Source organism: Scardinius erythrophthalmus (genome assembly GCF_964197995.2).
Source record: "Scardinius erythrophthalmus genome assembly, chromosome: 17".
Taxonomy (NCBI): Eukaryota; Metazoa; Chordata; class Actinopteri; order Cypriniformes; family Leuciscidae; genus Scardinius; species Scardinius erythrophthalmus.
The window spans coordinates 33,555,413-33,575,917 of NC_138237.1; the positions used below are offsets into that span (position 1 = coordinate 33,555,413).

General features: G+C 37.3%; 1 protein-coding gene across 1 annotated transcript in view; it reads left to right on the plus strand.

The window, feature by feature from the left end:
- Positions 1–216: 216 nt before the first annotated feature.
- mpp1 (MAGUK p55 scaffold protein 1) overlaps positions 217–20,505 on the plus strand; it is a 33,931-nt gene continuing 13,642 nt past the window's right edge. Inside the window, exons 1-4 of the mRNA XM_081390714.1 lie at positions 217–622; positions 16,921–17,049; positions 17,324–17,402; positions 20,184–20,269. Coding sequence (XP_081246840.1) covers positions 500–622; positions 16,921–17,049; positions 17,324–17,402; positions 20,184–20,269 — 417 coding nt within the window. The 5' untranslated portion in view covers positions 217–499. The remainder of the gene's footprint in view (positions 623–16,920; positions 17,050–17,323; positions 17,403–20,183; positions 20,270–20,505) is intronic.

Sequence of the window (20,505 nt, forward strand, 5' to 3'; positions counted from 1 at the left end):
ATTAATATTTCTCGAACCGTCATGGAGAATCCAGTCACATTACCTACTTAATATTCATGATCCACGCCTTCAATAACAGGATTCGCCAGAGAACTGGCGCCCGCCCACTGACGCTGTCTTTCAGCCAATTAATTTGGACCATTCGCGTTACGTAATTAATATTCATAATTTTAGCCTTCGCCATAGTAGAAATCGCGTGCGGTTCCCCGCTACGTTCTGTCAGGGACAGTAACTACGCAAATGCGCACTCTAAAGGGAAGCTGCAGTGTTCCAGCCCCCTCCTCATACTACTGTTTATGTGCTTTGTCGGCTGTGTCTTGCCTCTTGCGCAAACTCCGGACTTCGAGCCCGAATCTCAAGCTTTATCTTCAACTATCTCAAGCTTTCTTATCACGTCGTGTCGCTCTACTGACCCACCCCTTTCGGACCTTGAGCAGACCCAACGCGGTCCACACTATTTTCCCTTTTTTTCTACCCCCACCCCCTCAAACTGTGAAACATGACATTAAATTCCAATAAAAACGAACCTGCTGTCACTCTGGAGCGTGTGAACAGCGCGCGCACGGCTCTCTCCGATCTCTATCTGGAACAGCTGCTGCAGAATAAACCCAAGTCTGACAAGGTAAGAGGATTCGCATTAAACAACACGATCTAGAACGCGACTCATTTCCTTATTTCAGCATTTCCATTTGACAGTCGGATGTTGACCGTGTCTGTCGATAGTTTTTTATCAGTGTCACAGATATACGAGTTTCTTCTTGTGTACATTGGGGATGAAGATGTGCTGGTTTAGACTGGTCTGGTGCAGCCCGGTTTGACATCACACACCGCTGCTCAGAACAACTTTCCTAAATACCATTAGATGTTTTGACCATTAGATGTTTTGACGATTTCAGCCTTGAAATAGTTCGCAAATGTTACATGACTCACATTTACAGGCTTTGAATACATTATAGAATATTATTTTGCATGACGCATCGTGACGTCACGTTAATAGTGGCTGGGAAGTCCGATTCATTTATGCGAATCGGTTCGTTCGAACACTATTAACCGGTCTTTAAAAAAAGTTACGGTGATTATTTTTAATGCCACGACGTTTTTCCAGTACGATTATATGTTTAATTTGTTTTTCTGTTTATCTATTAAGGCCTTCGGAGAATCGCTCAGATAGTCTGCTTTGTGAACAAACCTTTCATAACGTTTAGTGAACCGGTTCACCAATTCATTGAAAAGAAACGATTCATTTACGCAATAGCTACTGGCAGCTGTGTGCGCGTCGTTTCTCTCTGGAACAAATAAATTCATTTATTTAAGTATGCAATTTAATGCTGGTGGGCATTTTTTCTTCTCTGTGTCTGGAAACATATTCTTATGCTCTCAGATAATTTAAGACAGGCCTACTGTTTCTACTTTTTGTTGATGTCATATACTCGAATCACCGGTCATATCAAATGACTAGTTTGCAAATAAATAAGGAATTTGTATTGCTTAAAGGTTGCTCTTTTATAGCTCAATACATCTAGTAGAGTTCAGTTAGTTTATGTATGAACTTTTTTTCTGACACAAGTCTGTCAATTGTGGATATATTAAGAGTATAATAGTTTTAATATTTAATGTAGATATAATATAATATAAAAAATCCTGAGCGGGTCTGGGGTCTTTTTTAAGGAGTAAATAGAACTCTGACACTTCAGGTAAAGTCTTAATTTAATGTTGTTCCTTTCTAAGTTAAACAATAGAGACAACAAAAGTGATCTCATTAATTATTCCTATGGGCTAGCAAAGATTATAATTACACCATATAACATTTATCTTAAAACACAATCATACTTTGACTGATAATGTAATCAATCATCATAGTAATGTCTCAGATTCACAAGTCAACTCATCATTATTACCAGTCTCTCTACTCTTTACTTTTGAGTTAACGTCATTAACTGCTTTTCCTTGTATTATCAGCAGTGCTGGTGATTGTTCAGAATTCATAGACCTGGGATTAGGGATGATCAGATTATGATTTTTCTTGTCCGATTTCATTTCCTTTTTTGATTCCAATACTAATTGCAGATTTTTTTTTCTTTAAGCAAAAGGCAAGAAAGATTGCAAATGGTACATGAATTTGAAATTAAATTACAAATGAATTTTTATTTTATTATTATTGAGCAAAAAACAGAATGGTCTGACGTTATAGTAGCTTTGTAAAAGTACATGAAACCAAAATAAAATAATTAAAAACATTATTAAATGCAATCAAAAGATGTCAATGTGATTTTAAGATAAAATTAGGCCTAAATTACAATCGTACACAGAATAGCCTATATTGCCTTTATTCATGGCTTTTCTTTCAACAGCTTATGTAAGCTTTTTCTTCTTTTCTTTTTTTTTCAAAAACGAGCATTTCAACTTCGTCACAAGCTAGACTTTTTCTTTTCTCGTCCACCACGTTAAGCCGAGCTGAACCAACATTCACGGTCTTGTGCTGGGTGCACACAGTTATGTTCACAATTGTGCAGCAATTGACCAACTCTAGTTCGCTTCTTGGTATCTGTGTATGTTTAGCATCATTAACACATTTAAAATACTCATCGTGTTCTTCTGGATGATGGACTTCCAAATGTCAGATCAAATTTGTCATGCCGAATTTCTTCACTGTAATTCTTCTGCGATTAACTTGCAGTCTTAACATCCTGTTCACAGACTTTGTAATATGACATTTTGGGAAAGACTGTGACAGGTTTATTGGCAAACTCTACAGACTTTCAGCTGTTTGCAATGAACAAATTGAACAAAAGTAATTGAAATAGCTCAACACAACAAGTGGTTTCCCCAAATTCAAATGAAACTGCAAAATTATTCAACACCCTGAATAGAATCCCTCACAACAACACACATCTGCAAAACAGGTGTTGCCTCAAGCACACCTGATGCAACTAATCAAGGGCTTCATTAGTTGCACCAGGTGCGCCTGAGCTAGAACACATGAAATATCTGAACTGGCTGGGTTTGTTGAGTGTCACGTTTGACTGCATGCTAGAAATATGGCTAAGTCAAAAGAATGGTCCAAAAAGTTAAGAGAAGATATCATCGCCCTTTACAAACAAGGAACTCTGGGGCTGCTTTGCATCCTCTGGCACTGGAAACCTGCAGTGTTTGGAAGGCAAGATGGATTCATTTTTGTATATCAGGAAATTCTAGTAGAAAATGTCATGCCGTCAGTGAGGAAACTGAAGCTTGGGCGTCATTGGACCTTCCAACAGGACAATGATCCCAAGTATACCTCAAATTCCACCACTGCTTGGTTTCAGAAGAAGTCCTGGAAGATTCTACAGTGGCCTGACATTCACCTGAATTGAACCCATAGTAAATCTCTGGTGGGATTTGAAGGCGGTTACAGCACGCAAACTCAAGAATATTACTGAACTGGAGGCCATTGCTCATGTGGAATGGGCTAAGATTCCTCAGAAATGCTGCCAGAAGCGGTCATAACAGCAAAAGCCTGTTCTACTAAAGCCTGAAGTACTAAAGATGCTTGCCATGAAGGGGTTGAATAATTTTGAGACTGCATAAGACATTAAAAGTTGCATTTTCAGTTGAATTTGGGGAAACCACTTGTTGTGTTGAGCTATTTCAATTACTTTGGTTTCATTTGTTCATTGCAAACAGCTAAAAGTCTGTAGATTTTGCCAATAAACCTGATAAATAAAATAAATAAATAATAACCTAATAAATAAATAAAATGTATATTTATGGGCTTTTTCAGTTATTTCTATGCAAATGGATGAAATAAGTTCACAGAACTTTCATTTGCTTGCATAATGAGACAACAGAAAAAGATGAGGAGAGCAGCCACATTTGTTTATGCAATAATAGCCGCAAGACCCTGTTGAAAGCTGTGGGTTCACGCTAGAAGTCAGGACTTGTGGAAGAACATTATGCTCGGTATGATGTCCATCCACGAGGATGCAATGATTCTTTTTCATGTTTCAAAAAACCCCTTTTGCCCCGGCAAAATTTAAAACCCACCTGACCAGTGCGCTTTCCAACAACGCGCCCCACAATGATAACGCTTTAGGTCAGTTGGCGGAGAGTTGGCAGTCATTTTCGACTGTTCGAAAACATTCGGCCACAAGAGTTTATACTACAAAAGCAATCCGGTCAAATGTGTTTAAGACTAACTCTGAAAGTGGTCAAAAGTGGGCAAGCTCAAAATGCTTTAGACCCCGTTTACACCTGTATTTAGCGTCGTAAAAAAAAAAAAAACTCTTAAAATCTGCTTTAAACAAGTTGGCAAATACTCTCCCTTGTTTTTTAGATATACTGGTGTAGCGATAGATAGCCAGTAAATATTTTTATGTAATAATCAGTATACAAAAATCTAATGCTTACAATAAAGCCCGACTGTGTAATTTTATGCTAAATCCTAAATTGAAATCAAAACAATTTATTTTATGGTACAAAGATGGAAACCTTAAATATATTCTGATGCTGACTGTCCTGATTCAGTACTAATATTGGCCATTACATTATGGCACCAGTATACTGTGAATTGTCATCAGAATATCACTTGTAAGTGGATCTTTTGACTGAACCTGTAAGCTACCCTAGCATATGCCACATACACTGTAAAAATAAAAGGTGCCTGGAGGAACCTTTTGGGGTTCTTCACTTTGCCACACCGGCGGAACCGTCTGTAGATCCTCTAGGCACCCTTTAAAAAGGGCCGGTTCTCTGAGGAACCACACAGGTTTCCTGAGGAACTCTTATATGAAGCACTGTGTGGAACCACTTTGGGTGCCTCCAGGAACCAAATTTCATTTTTTTTAAATATTTAATTTCATGTTGTTACTATGGTTACCTTTGACATCTATTATAATAAACAAATTGAACCAAATACAAAATAAGAATTGTTTATTACATATTTGATATTCATTTTTATACATACACTTCCATGCACATGGGGAAAAAAGCTAACTACAGATTAATATCAATGACTACAAAATAGTGTAATACATAAGCAACATGAATAATCAACCATGTATATACAATAGATAAAAAAGAAAAGACATCTCAACAAAATGCATGGAAACACATATGTTCCACTAAATAAATCACTGTAAAAAAATTACATTTGAACTAATTAAAAATGTCCATCATACTTAACTTTAAAACATTTGTGTTTCAGTCCGATGGTTAGTCTGACATCACTGTTTCCAAGTCCAAAAGCTCTATCAGATGCCAAAAACAAACAACAGTGCTAATATACACTCATTGTGCTGTAACCTTTATCTCTATACCGAAATCTCAGATGGTTAGTTATTCAGCTATTTTGAATCATAAAATGTTTAAGTCTGGGATGCCGTTAGACTGGAGACTGTAATGTACACTATGGCTTTTGAAAAGCTTAAATGTGTGACTTGAATCAACAGTGTTCATAAATGGTTGTTGAGTATTCTCATGAAACAAGATAGAGGAAGTAGAAGTAGAGGCTTCGACCCGAAACAGAGTTAAGGTGCAGTAAAATGATCTGTTGTTCTGTGAATGTTCACTGGTGAATTCAGTCATTTCAATATGAATTCACACGATCAGCAATTTCGTTTGTGGTCAAAAAAGTCACTATGGGACCAAGTTGGTGTGAGGTACTTAACGAGTTAGAAAAGTGAAAAGGTACAGCATCGTTTTCCGTTTGTTTTTCCTCTTTTCTGGTGGATGGTCCAGGCACTTCGATGATTTTCAGGTCTACAGGAGGATTTTTATTCTTGGTCAAACTTGTATTTCAGCTTACTGAGATCCCTGCAAAGTACAAAATTTACTGTTAGTAATGTGATTAAAGTGATAGTTGTGAAATTTAAATAATTTCCTCAGCCTTGTGACGTTCCAAACCTGTTTGACTTTCTGTCTGTGGAACCCAAAAGCAGATCTCAGGCATAATGCAACCCCAGTCACCATTCAGTTTCACTGCATGAAACACAAGAAGAAAACAAATGTGTAAATCATTCATGAAACCATTCTTATGTACACTTGTCTAGTTCAATTCAATGCAACAATTTATGTAAAAATGGTTAAGCTCCAAAAATGTCCCAGAAAAGATCCTAAAAATAATCAATGAGTTCACAACTCATGTGTTATGGGTTGTGTTGCAAGTCTTCTGAAGCCTAATAGCTTTTTCCTTTTTTTTATTTTTTTTTGTCGAAAAAGACTAAACTTGAAGTTATAATTCAGAGTTAAAATGTCTATAGCATTTTTTGTGAATCAAACCTGTGATATTATTTTTCTGAGTAACATGAATGAGATTTGAGATCATGAGAAAAGATTTTCAGAGAGTAACTGATTAAAAAACACAAGTACACAGTCAAACAATACAATTTCACACAGAGAAAGTTCATAGTAATAAAGTACTTGCATGTGATGCAGGTAACTTACTGTAATTCAATGTTGCCACTGAAATGTTCAGATTATTTTAGAAATGTAATGGTTGTTCTGGGGAAACAAAAGAACAAAGATGATTATTCACAACATAATATTTATTGACCAGTAAATGGCTTTAAAATGGTATTTGAGAGAATGAGGGCACCTGTAGTAAAGTTAGGCTAAACAAAAACAGAGCAAACTATAACCTGTTTTTGTTATTCATAACAAACGCCAAGAATCAGAGAATTTTCTAAATTAGTTAGGCTATATCAGCAATTTGAAGACACAGTTGTACAAAATATGTTGAATTGAATGACTAAATCAATCTAAGACAATAAGTCAATCATTTCCATTTGTTCATTAGATCAACGTAGTTAGCATCGCGGCTAAAACCTTCATACCAGATACTGTGAAATAAACGAGTGGTAAACACTGTAAAAACGTAGTAATGTATAATAAATTTAGTTTATATATATGTGTGTTTAAATATATAGTGAGTAGACTCTGTATTTATATTTATTTGGCGAGTTTACAAACCTTGTAATGGAGAGCCGAATAAACGGCGGAAGCTTTGATGAGAGGAGAGGAGCCGTTACTTTCCTGATGACGATCAGCTGAGCTTTGTTGCGCGCGAGCAGCGCGAGCATCACTGAAGCGACGACAGCAGAGGAATAGCAGCAGTTTCGTGACAGAATAAACACTTTTCTCCTCCTGCTTCTTCTTCTTCATATAATATTATTATTATTTAGTGTTGTTGTTTAAGGTTTAAATGACTTAATAAAATAGGCCTATACTAAATATATGTAAGCTACCCAAGTGAAAAAGACTATAGTTACTGTTAAATGTATTAAAAATGCATTAAAGTATATTTGATTTGTAGGTCTAATAAAAACACACTCAAGTACATTTTTAATACATTTAATAGTACATCTTTTTCACCTGGGTATGTATACTGAATCAAACTTGCCTATAATAATAATAATAATAATAATAATAATAAAAATGCATTAAAGTAGGCTATATTTGTATTGTAGTAGGTCTACTAAAAACACACTCAAGTACATTTTTAATACATTTAATAGTACGTCTTTTTCACCTGGGTATGTATACTGAATCAAACTTAAAGGGATAGTTCACTTTGAAAATAAATTTTGGTATGTTTTAGCTTACCTCAAGGGCATCCAAGATGTAGGTGTCTTTTTTTCCGCAGTAGTTTCAATTTGGATATTTTTAGGTCAAACCGTTCTTGTCTGTCAGTCATATAATGCAGGTCGATGGTCACTGTATCAAAACACAAGCACAGAGTCCAAATTAAAACAATTCCCCATCGTCCAAATTAAACAATTCCCCATCGCAAGTACACATTGACGGCCTAAGACACGAAACGAGCGGTTTGTGTGAGAAAACGAACAGTATTTATATCGTTTTTACCTCTTGTAACACAGCACACGTCCAAATGATCTGACGGCGCGGGCGGGTATAGATGTATACATAGATGTCGCCTTGGCTACGGTTTCGTTCCAATGAACTGTAGTAGCAAAGGCGACATCTAGTGTATACATCTATACCCGCTCGTGGGCGGGTATAGATATATACACTAGATGTCGCTTGGCTACGGTTTCGTTCCAATGAACTGCGTAGCCAAGGCGACATCTATGTATATACATCTATACCGCCCGCGCCGTCAGATCATTTAGACGTGTGCTGTTTTCAAGAGATAACAACGATATAAATACTGTTCGTTTTCTCACACAAACCGCTCGTTTCGTGTCTTAGGCCGTCAATGTGTACTTGCGATGGGGAATTGTTTAATTTGGACGATGGGGAATTGTTTTAATTTGGACTCTGTGCTTGTGTTTTGATACAGTGACCATCGACCTGCATTATATGACTGACAGACAAGAACGGTTTGACCTAAAAATATCAAAATTGAAACTACTGCGGAAACAAAGACACCTACATCTTGGATGCCCTTGAGGTAAGCTAAAACATATCAAAAATTAATTTCAAAGTGAACTATCCCTTTAAGTAGCCTATAATAATAATAATAATAATAGGATAATAATAATAATAATAGAATAATAATCTAATTCGGGCCTCACTGAACCATTGGGTTCCTCCAGATGCTGGCTTTAACATTAGAGATCTTCCAGGAACCACTTAAATGATAAAAGATCTTCCAATAACCCTTTTATCGCATTTAAGTTCCTCTATTTTCCCCTAAAGCACTTCGAGGTCTCATGGTAATGAAAAGGTGACTCCAGAACCTCTGAAGTAAATACAAAGTGCTTAAAGGATCACATAAGTTCCAGCAAGAACCTCAAAGATTGTCAGTGCTCCTCCAGTAACCCTACTATAGGAAAAAGAGCTTTGAGGCACCAAAATTACATTTTGAAGTTCCTTGAGTATCCGACAGGATACTTGAGGCTCCTTTAGTTTTTACAGTGTAGAAACACTTTAACTCTTTTTAAATGAGAATCAAGGAGATAATAAACAAAACAGTTTGTTGCAAATCTACTCACCAACATCTCATCAGAATAGCAAACCTGTACAATGGTATTGCTGACAGGGGTGTCTATTGGACTCTGAGCATTGTGGGTGCTGGCTTGCTGGCTCAGCACCTTCTAGTCATAGATCTACAATGCTTCACTTCACTAGTCAAACTGAAGAAGCACACACTTTCTATAAATAGAAGCCATAACTTTCTCTGCTGATAAAAGGGGGGAAGTCTGGAGAACAGTTTGTAGCTGCTTGTGTAAAACACAGTGTCCCTGTATTGTGTTTGCTTTAGATAAAAGCAAAAGACATGTAGCTTCCCTGTTCACACATGGGTGATTGTAAGTGCTGAGACTCTAGTACATCTATGAGTAGCTGGTCTACCGTGGAAATGGATATTCCCCATGTAAACGTTTTGCAAAATCTTGCCAAAATGTGAGCACACCTTATATAAATATAAAATATAGCTGCGAGCAGCGATTGCGGGCCCGGCACCGGGGTGGCGGTGTCACTGGCTTGGACCCTCCATCGCTGCTCGCAGCTATATTTATATATATAATAATATATATATTTATTTGGTGGGAATAAAATAAACCATTTAGGAGGAGTAGCTAAAAACTTAGAGTCTGAAATATCCAAAAAATCTACATTCAAACCACAATATCTGACTTCCTGTTGGTCGGAGCTAATGACTTTAAATTAGAAAGTTGTCCGGCTCGATGAGAGCAATGTACGTACTGATTTTTGTAACTGTGGGTAAAAGTAACCCCCCCACTTTTGTCAAAAGCATTTTGAAAGTGACACACTTCCTGCTACCAGCTGGTGGCGCTATAACTTTGACTCACTTTAGTTACATCCATATGATCGGCCTCTTACCACGAACACACTGCTGAAGTTTCATCGAGATCAGTTAATGTATGCTGAAGTTATAACACACTTTCTGTTTCTATTTTCCCGCCATAAATTCGTTTCCTCGCCACGGCCAAACCGTTCGAGATATCAAAAATCCGTCCGCAATTTATCATCCTCAATGTTTTGACTTCATGCTGACCAAGTTTGGAGGCGAATGGATGAATTTCCTTGGAGGAGTACATCAAATTCCACAGCATGCGTTTCCAAACAACCCATAATAGCCAACTTCCTGTGGGGCTGGCGTAAAACTTAGAGCACGAAAGTTGTTTGGCCCGATGAGATCTATATGTGTACCGAGTTTCATATTATTACACCATTTTTTTTTAGGTTAGTGTTGGTGTGATGAGTTTATGGAAACTTTATATGTAAAGGATTCTTAAGTAAATACATCTGGTTATTCGGGCCAGAAAAGTAGCTACACTTTATTCCTCTTAAATTGTTACACTGATCGAGCCATATTAAAAATCAAAGTACAAATTACCATATGGGGAGAAAGAGAAAATCTGACTCCTCGGCACTGGCACCATCATGTAAGTGTTAGGGGTGGGCAATATGACCAAATTCTTATTTCACAATATGAGAAATGTTATTTCACGATAACGATATATAACAATATAGTTATTTTGTGTTATTTTATCTCATTTATGTTATTAGAAATAAGAAAAAAGAATCAAATTACAAACAATAGGACAAAAACAATATAACAAAAATATTAAATAAATTGTTGTTTTTTCAGGTACAATAGGTTTATTTAACATGTTAGAATTAGTACAACATTTAATAATAAAATTTAAAAATAAAATATTGCATTGTAGAATTCACTGTATGAATTAAATATACATGTATTCTTATTAAAGCTAAAAAAAAAGTAATTCAGTCAAGAACAGTAATTTATTTTCTCTTTTGTTTGATTCACATTAATCACACAGAGCAGAAGCCAGGTATATTAGGCTGCTGTCACTTTAAGATCAAACTCATGGATCCATCATACTGATACACATCCGGTTTACACCCAGCTGTATACCTTTACTTGAGACATAACCGGCTATGATTACATACTCTGATAGCAGATCACTCTAAATTGTAATGTGAACTCGTGCATTTTCTATAAAGCTGCTTTAAAACGAAGTGTATTGTGTAAAGTGCTATACATATAGCCTACATGTGAATTGAATTGAATTGAATTTAAGCGCAATAAGACGTGAAAGAGAACTGAAATTGCTATTGATAGACTGATAGACGCGGCTTACCGTGCACGTGCTTACGCTGTGTGTTAGTCAGTATGCACCGCATTGAGTTCTTTTTCACTGCTTATTGTGCTTAATAACACTTTTTAACATCGAGAACATCCCAAATTCGTGATCGCCTTCTGAGAGGCAGCTTTCTGTGCGCGCACTTTGGCAGTGTACCAGTCAGCAGGAGCACCGTACCGAGGTTCTTTCAGGAAATATTGCGGAAATATAATATTAACTCTTTTTAACATCAAACATGTCCCGCTCTTTATATTCTCATTCATGCATTTCATCACTCTGAAGTGTCAATAGTGCTATACATTTACATGCCACGCAAAATCTCTAATGAAAGACATTTATACTTTGGTAAAGATATATATCATCATATTCATACCACCCAGCCCTAGTAGGTGTTATATTTATATTTTGAATAAAATATTGTATTTATATGCGTTCTGTGGAGACCCATTACAATTTTTTTATCAGATAGCAGTCTAATCGAACAAGATTTATGAAGTGACCCTTTCAGGCAGGTTGGTCTACATGGTTTGGAAGATGACACAGCTAAATCTCAGTAGTGTTGTTTTAGCTTGTGTTCGCTCAGTGCAGTCTTCATAGATCAGCTTTGTCCCCCAGGGCTCAAGACTGGAGAGTCAACACACTGCAGATATCAGCAGAGACACTCAGTCTACCACACTGGTTTTGGTGAAGTGCACTGCAGTGCGTATCTCCAGAGCTCTTCTTTCTCTTAGATTTATTTGCTTGCTTTAGATGGAGAATAAAAGACTGCAGAGTTTCAGAATGAGGTGTTTGAAGTGATTATTTACATGATAAATGATTTCAAATTTTTAGGAGTGTCTTGGTTATTGCTGCTGCTCCTTTTTGTTTTCAGCACTCAAATTCAGGTGACCGTTGAACGTCTCAAGCCATGCGATGACACTGCCTTGAAAGCAGAGGGTTTTTTCTTTGTCTATTGAGTCACATGACAGTCCTGACACAGTGAAACTCTAAAGTAGGAAGTGTAGCGAGCTGAATAAGGCCATCATGTCGCAGACCATTATTTTGACATTGGGAATGAGGATGTTAGGGCCTGCCACAGATTTTCATCTTCCTCAAATCTACCACCATTTTTTGGGAGTGTACAAATAAAGTGCCCAATTAGCATTACAGTCAGTGGTTGGATATGGGATTTGCTTCCAGAGAATATGACCTCTGGCTGCTGTAAACTGCAATATCTGTAGTTATGCCAACACTGAATTCTACATGAAGTGTTGATTTCACAAGACCTGAGTCAACAAGTTTCTTTGCATGGACACGCATTAGTAGGTTCTCTTTAGCTGACTCATGCATTGATGTTTTATCAGCCAAATCATGGCATGCAAACTTTGCTCAGGATGTTTGGCTGTTTCCTATGAACATGTGACTTCCCTCTAATGACGACAGCTGTGTCAGCAGTATGAAGCGAGTTTACAGGAGGCTTTACTAGGAATGGGGACCAAACTTTACTTTCAAGGGCACCGACCGTACGTCGGTACTACCGAGTGCCGATTCACATTAAATCAATCGGAGAGAACGCATCTGGGCACGAGAGTATTTAAATACGAATCCTGCATGTTCTGCGTGTCTCTGTGTGAATGAATGGCATAGATGGGGTAGTAGAGCTGGGAGCCTACTATTTACGGGTAAATATTATAGTATACAAACATCACAGACAAGCAGTGTGTACTGACAATTGTCAACTTGTGTGTTTAAAGGTGGTATCAGTGATTTCAGGCCCAAAAATATTTTTATCACATTCATCTAATCTTTCCTAACGATCCGCTAGCTGCCCGCCCCATAAGCATGCCGTCAAAAAAACGCGTCTCTGTAGGCAGCCTAGGCTCTGAGATCTGCACACAAAAACAAATGGTTTAGCCAAACACTCAAAACCAAAACAAATAGTGTTCCAACCAATCACCGACAGGGGGAGGGTGTTGTGAGGTTTTGAGCCAGCTTTTTCTTCAGCTCTGACTTCGCTTGCAGCCGTGCACGAGCACAAAACCTTACAAAACCCTCCCCCTGTTGGTGATTGGTTGGAACACTATTTGTTTTGGTTTTGAGTGTTTGGCTAAACCATTTGTTTATGTGTGCAGATCTCAGAGCCTAGGCTGCCTACAGAGACGCGTTTTTTGACGGCATGCTTATGGGGCGGGCAGCTAGCGGATCGTTAGGAAAGATTAGATGAATGTGCAAAAATATTTTTGGGCCTGAAATCACTGATACCACCTTTAAGGGCATTGAGACATGATATTAAACTTGCACCTCTGCCTCTGGTCTTAATTTGTTCTATGCTATATTTATACTGAATTGAATTAAGTGTAAACGTATATGAGTAAGCACGTGTTTCAGGATTATCATACAGTACATGTGTGTGTGTGTTATGTGTGTAAATGGGTTTCTGCAGAGAATCCATATGATCGGGAAACATTATTTGATTTGCTTAGTTTAGTCTCCCAGACTTGGGGCTCCTCTTCTGTCCTGTTATCTCACACTAATGGACCCGGTCATAATACCTTTCACTGCCACTATCCTGTTTAGGCAGAGAAATAAATGCAGAGCATTATCCAACATGCTTTTATTCAATTACTGACTTCAAGTTTTCTTATGGAGGTTTAGACAAAAGCATCTTTGATAGTTGATTATGACCTAAATGTCATATAATGTGTCAAGTCAATTTTATTTGTATAGCGCTTTTCACAATTCACGTTGTTTGTTTCAAAGTAGCTTTACAGAAAATCATGATGTTAATATTTATAACATCTTAATATCCTTATGCATATAGACGATATATCGCAGTCTAGTCAAATGTATTTGTTCCATTTGTTAAACAGGTTATTGCCAAAACTTGTCATGTGTCATGGATTTCAAAGAATACTGCTGTTTTTCATTAAAACTTGTGTCAAGTTCAAACCGAAAAGATTCATGGCTAGACCATGACAAGCGAGATTTTGTGTCATTCTTTGCTTTCAAAAACAACTTCTTTCAACAGACATGTTAAAGATGTTAAAAGCTGCAGTAATCTAATCCTAAGAGTTTGTTCATATGAGTCTAATCCTCTGTTTCTAATAATTGCCCTGGTCCAATGGAAGGGGCCAGCTATAATACATGTTGATGAATTGCCAATTAATAAAACCATGTACCAAACTCTCCTGTATCAGCTACAACTAATGTTTGAGGACGGGTCAAAGTAGACGTAGCTCACTGGCAGCCAATGCTGGTATTTTGCACATTTTTTACAAACCTACATAAGTTCAAGCAGGAAGTAAGACTGTAATTACTGATGAAGAAAAAAAGGGACACATTAAGTGTTTTAGTTCTGCCCTTTTCTCCTTGCCTTTTTTGTCCATACAATAGAAGTCAATTGGCACCAATACTTTGTGGCTACCAACATTCTTCAAAATATTTCCAAAATGTGGAAAACTTTTGTTTTCCACAGAAAAAAGAAAGTCATTCAGTTTTGGGATGACATGAGCGTGGATGATATCATATTTAAATTATGGGGTGAACTATGCCTTTAAGGAAAAGGTGTCACATCTTATCCCACTGCCGCTCATGTGGAAACCCCATAAAAACATAGTGGATTTCACAATGTGGGAAAACATCATACTTCATCACAATATCTAGCTGACACCGGATTATGCTGGTTATCAAAATCTGACATCAGCCAGTCGTCAGTCATCATGTCTTAAAAGCCGAGTTCCAAAGTCCTGATCGTGTAATACTAATATGGTGTGAACTTTGCCCTGAGCTCGGGTCATTGATACACTGTTGATATTCAGCATCTAAGAGCTTTTCTTATATCACTGCTTGAAGGGTTGTAAAATGAAGACATGGCATTTTTATGCAAGTCTTCATAGAATGATTAAAATTACTGAATGCTGCCCCCTAGATCCACTGCTGTGTCTGTGAAAGCAGATGATTGACTAACTGAGCATCTCTGTGAGATCATTTTGCTCAAAAATAGGCTAATGCATGATGGCAGGTTACCAGAAATGGTTTTACCATAGTCCTGAACAATAAATAATTACAGAAGTTGACCTGAAAAGAAAACTGTCAATAAAAGAAAAAAAAATACTGAGAATGCAACATATTAAGTTTGTTATGAATTGCATCTGTGCAACAACACATAAAATCATGCTTTTGTTACTAAAAGCATTTGTGTTAATGTGCTTGAGCAAAAAAATGTTTAAGCCTAAAGTTTTAGAGCACTTCTGACACTGCAATGAATAAGATATGATGTCAGGCTTTGTGGTGTCTTTTGTAAAAGCATAAATTCAACAACAAAAAGTAAATTAATACAAGATGTAAAAACATACAATCTACTCTACTTTCCTGCAATGTAGAAACATTCTAATTCAGCTAACACCGCGTTTACACCAGACGCAAGCGGCACGACGTGGCAAAAGCAAATAGAGCCCATTATAATCAGTGATGCTGTCTACACTGGATCTGGCGCGAGACAACAAATACCCGACGCTAAACTGACGCCCCATTCTATTTCGGATGTACTTTAAGCGCTCGCACTACTTTTGACACAAAGAACTTTTTTTTTTTTTTTGCAACGGCTGCTTTGTCGCGTGCAGTGTAGACAGCCTCAAGCTGACTCAACAACTGTCACGTCCTGTGTAGACATGGTGTTAGAGATCACACTGAGATGTCTTGTTCTTCTTTTGGTCACACATCTACATGCAGGTCAGAGTTCACCAAACTTGAATTTTGGAAGGCCGCAAAATGCACAACATTTTGCACAAGAGTGCATTTCCAGTCTCTTGCATTCACATGGGCATTCGTCCCTGTGCGGAATTTTATTTAGCAGGTTTAGGTGTCTAGTTTGTAATACATGTGTTAATTCAAAATAAAGTCATTCATTTTATTTGAAATTTAAATTAAGGAATCCTTTTCTAATAGTCACATTCAATTGGAACTTCACCAAATGGATCTCGTTTGTGATTTCATTGACTTGAGTAACTTGATCTCAAAGTTAGGTAATGAACTGGCAGTTACCTGAAAACAGGCTAGTTTGTTAAGAACCTGACTATCCAGCATAAAGGTAAATACAGAGATGATTATAGTCATTGTAATGTATGAACAAAATTAACAAAGATTTGCAACTTTATTCTTATTTGAATAAAAATAAATAAAGATGGGAGTGTTTCTATCAGAATGAAAATACATTTTGAACCACTAATGAAAAGTTGTATATATATATATATATATATATATATATATATATATATATATATATATATATATACTTGCTCTATTTAACATATTAATAACAGAGCACTATAGAAGGTACCATTATTAAGTTGTGATGAAGTTTGTTTAGTCATGCTAGTCAAGCCCCCTCATCAGACAACATAACCATGCCAACCTGTTCCCAGCATTGCAGGATTTAATGAAGTGTTAAAATGTGGCCGTTTAATCGTTAACCCAGGACAGATGTCTACAATGACTCCTTAATTCTCCTCCTCCATCATACCACTTTATTTTATGCCAAGACAAAGTATCTTATATATGTTTGGTTACACTATATTTTAAGGTGTCCTTTTTACAGTATAATTATATATTTAAGTATCAAGTAATATTAATTAACAACATGTACTCACTATAGAGTTAGGATTAGGGATAGTTGCATGTAATTATGCATAATTTGCTGTTGTTACAATAGTAAGTACATGTAACATGTATAACTGTTATAAATGTGAATGTTATGTTCCTTCCTAATATCTCGTCACAGATACATGGATTCAGCTAAGACAAAGTTATTTGGATCTCAAAGGTTTGGTTCCTGTAATACAGAGCTTAATGTGCTCCCTGTTTGCATTCCCAGGCCGCCATGCAGACATATGACAACAAAGGACAGGAAGTCTTCACCAACGGCAGCGCGGGCCACATGAACGGCAAAGACATAACCAAGATGAGAGAAGTGGCCTTTGAGAAGAACGCCTCTGAGCCACTGGTATTATACCTTTTATTTTTATGTGTAAATAAATGTGTTATTTTGTATTTACCAAATTAAACTCACAGAATAATTCACAGATTCATTCTGTTATTATTTACTTGTGTTGTTTCATACTTGTATGCTGTTATTTCTTCAATGGGACAAAAAAAATTGTATTTTAAGAAGATCTTATCCTGTTCATAGTGACCGTGTCTACTGAGCTCAGAAATGAAAAGAAGTTTTGAAGTCTCCAAACTGCAGAAGTGTAATATTGTGTTCTGTGTCTATTCAGGGTGTAACTCTTAAGCTGAATGAAAAGCAGAGGTGTACAGTGGCCAGAATATTGCATGGAGGGATGATACACAGACAAGGTACAGTGTATTCTTGGTTTGTTTGTGAACAATTATGCAGTTTCCATAAGGGATGTCCTGAGCAAAATTTTCTAAATTTGTCTCAGACGGCCAAATCGCAGCCAAAATCGCACTGTGTGCACCGGCTTAAGCCTGATCCTTTATTTTATGTCAGCTGTTACGCAGATGTCGTGCAGTAGGTGGCGGTATGCACATTATAGTGAATTTGAATTTGAATTTTCCAAACACGGTTAAAAGGAAAAGAAGCAGCTCAATTGAACCAATGAGGTCTGTTCTAGCGTGTGAGACACTTATCAACACTTACTTTTAGCACTAAAATAGCTTCGCTACTGAATCACTAAGTTATATTTCTCAGCAAAAAGGGGGTAACATCGCTGGTTTTGAAGTAATTAAACTCACAGCTTCATTGTTTATAGAGAGAGACGCTGAACCAGTGGCGGAACTAGAGTTTTATACATGGGGTGACCAGTGGGTGGCCACTGCTACTTTCGGTGGCTACACACACACACACACACACACACACACACACACACACACACAGTGGAAGGAATTGGGTCACTCTGTTTGTGTCTATAAGTGTTGAAAAATGCCTACAGGCAAAACAATAAGCTGAATCTTGACTTACAGAATATTCAAGCCTTGAATTGTCCTTATACCAGGAGCTGTTGAAAGCCCTTTTCCTAGTACCACGCTGAGTTCTGGGAAATGTTTTCAAACATGGCTGTACAGGACCCTCTTCTCTGGATCTAGAGATGTCTGAAATGCAAAATAAATAATATTATAATATCTTAATAATGTGTCACATCTCTATGGAAATGTATAATTAAGTGATCCGCAAGATTAGATACTAACATCTGCTAACTAAACTGTGCAGTTTAAAGTAAAGCTCTGGCCTACCACTGGGTCCTTTTGGAACAGCAAATCTGGTGCTTGATGCAGTTGGGAGGGGCCATGACATCTCCTGGCAGCTCTGGCTCACTGTCTTGCTCAGAACCAGAGGTATCTGTGTCCTCCCTTGATGCATCTATTTATAACACAAGAACCATTAGTGCAGGGTTTCTCAAACTCGGTCCTGGAGGGCCACTGTCCTGCACAGTTTAGCTCCAACCCTGATCAAACACACCTGAGCAAGCTAATCAATGTCTTCAGGATCACTAGAAACTCACAGCTAGGTGTGTTTGATCAGGGTTGGAGCTAAACTGTGCAGGACAGTGGCCCTCCAGGACCGAGTTTGAGAAACCCTGCATTAGTGTATAATCACAATACAACTGCCACAGCCATCAACAACAAGAACACACATGAACTATCCTTTTTAATCTGACAAAATCATCTCAACTTAAATTCCTGAATTCGGTATGTGATTGACCGCCTGTGTCTGGTAGATGTTCCTGAAGTCTGACTCTGACTCTGAGGTAGGGAGCTGCTCTGGGGTCCAGTGGTGATGCAAGAGCTGGGGTCTGTTTGCACCTGATCTCCCTGTTTGTGCTTCTTTAAAAAGAACTCTGATATATCTCCCTTTCTTTTCATGATTAATTGATTCTGTGCAAAAATATGACAGCCTGTGGTTATATCTAATCATCCAATTACCAACATTTTTATCTTAACTCTTTCCCGCCAGCACTGAAAAAAAAAAAAAAAAGTTGTCAGCCACTGCCAGCGTTTTTGGTCATTTCCACAATTTCTCATCAAAAAAAAAAAAAAAAAAGCTTTGTGCATCCGTTTTTATCAACACCTGAATGTTGGTAAATTTCATAAAAAAGATACATGAGCAAAAAGCTGAGAAAATCGCATTTTTATCAAAGACCACATCCAGATCAGGTTTAGAATGATGATCAAAAGACAGATGAGTAGATTGAGTCCATCAACCTCCCAAGCTTCACAGTCCTATAGTGATCGCATTGTGATATGGCTTGTTTCTGCTTCTTCTTTGCCTGCGTTTTGATCTGGAGGTACTCGTTCAGGAGATGCGTAATAGAGCAAACAACCCTGATGCTAAACCTTAAAAACTTAATTCAAATATGATGTTTTCTTATTCTTTGGTATCTTGCAACCAAATTCTCTCATCCTCTGCTCGTCCGTTTGAAAACTGTGTGCGCTGCCTGCAAACGTAAAAAAAAAAAAAAAAATCAGCAACTGCCAGTAACGAATAAAATTAATATTTGGCACCCCGGACACCCCTCTGGCTCCGGCGCTCCGCCACTGCACTGAACAGACACAGGTAATTCACACACGCCTCTCTCTCTCTCTCTCTCTCTCTCTCTCTCTCTCTGTCTTTATAATGAATTCAAATAAATGCTAAGGTTCATTCATTTAAATAAATGTAATCTTACTCACTACTTAATATCTGTGTCTGATTCAAAGCAGAAGAATGCTAGATCTAACAAGCCGTAACTAACTAAAATATTTGCAATTTTTACCCTTCTGGTCAAATATTGTGCAGCAAACATCAATAACAGCTTTAACTTGTCAACGTTGGCAAACAACAATGGTATAAGCAGAATAATCCACGGCTAGCTGTGCATTAAATTATTTTAATTCACTCAGCGTTGTGCACTAAAATTGTTTAATGCACAGCTAACTGTGGGTTATCCCTTATGTATTTATATACAGGCTTATACATTTAACCAAACATTAGGAAAATATAAGTATTGGATCGGTATCGGCAGATACTCAATATGCAGTGACTCGGATCAGAAAAAAACTGGATCGGGACATCCCTAATCTCCATAGAGCTCAATGGATAACTGCTTAACTCCCATTTTTTTTTTTTTTTTTAAACAGGTTCTTTACATGAAGGCGATGAAATCGCAGAGATCAATGGGAAAAGTGTTGCTAATGAAAGTGTAGACCAACTGCAGAAGATTCTGGTGGGTTGTTGTGTCTGCACACTGAAAAAGAAGTACACTTTAACATTAACTTTTAAAAAGTGTGATTATTACAGAAATAACACTTTAAAAAAGAAAATGCTAGTGGAAACTGATTGTAATGTCTTCGTACACTTAATTGCTTGTTATTGTAACTTTAAAGTAAAATTTAATTATATATTAAAATACAAGTGCACTTGAGTGTGTTAAGAAACGTAATCAGTGGCCTTTTATTTAAT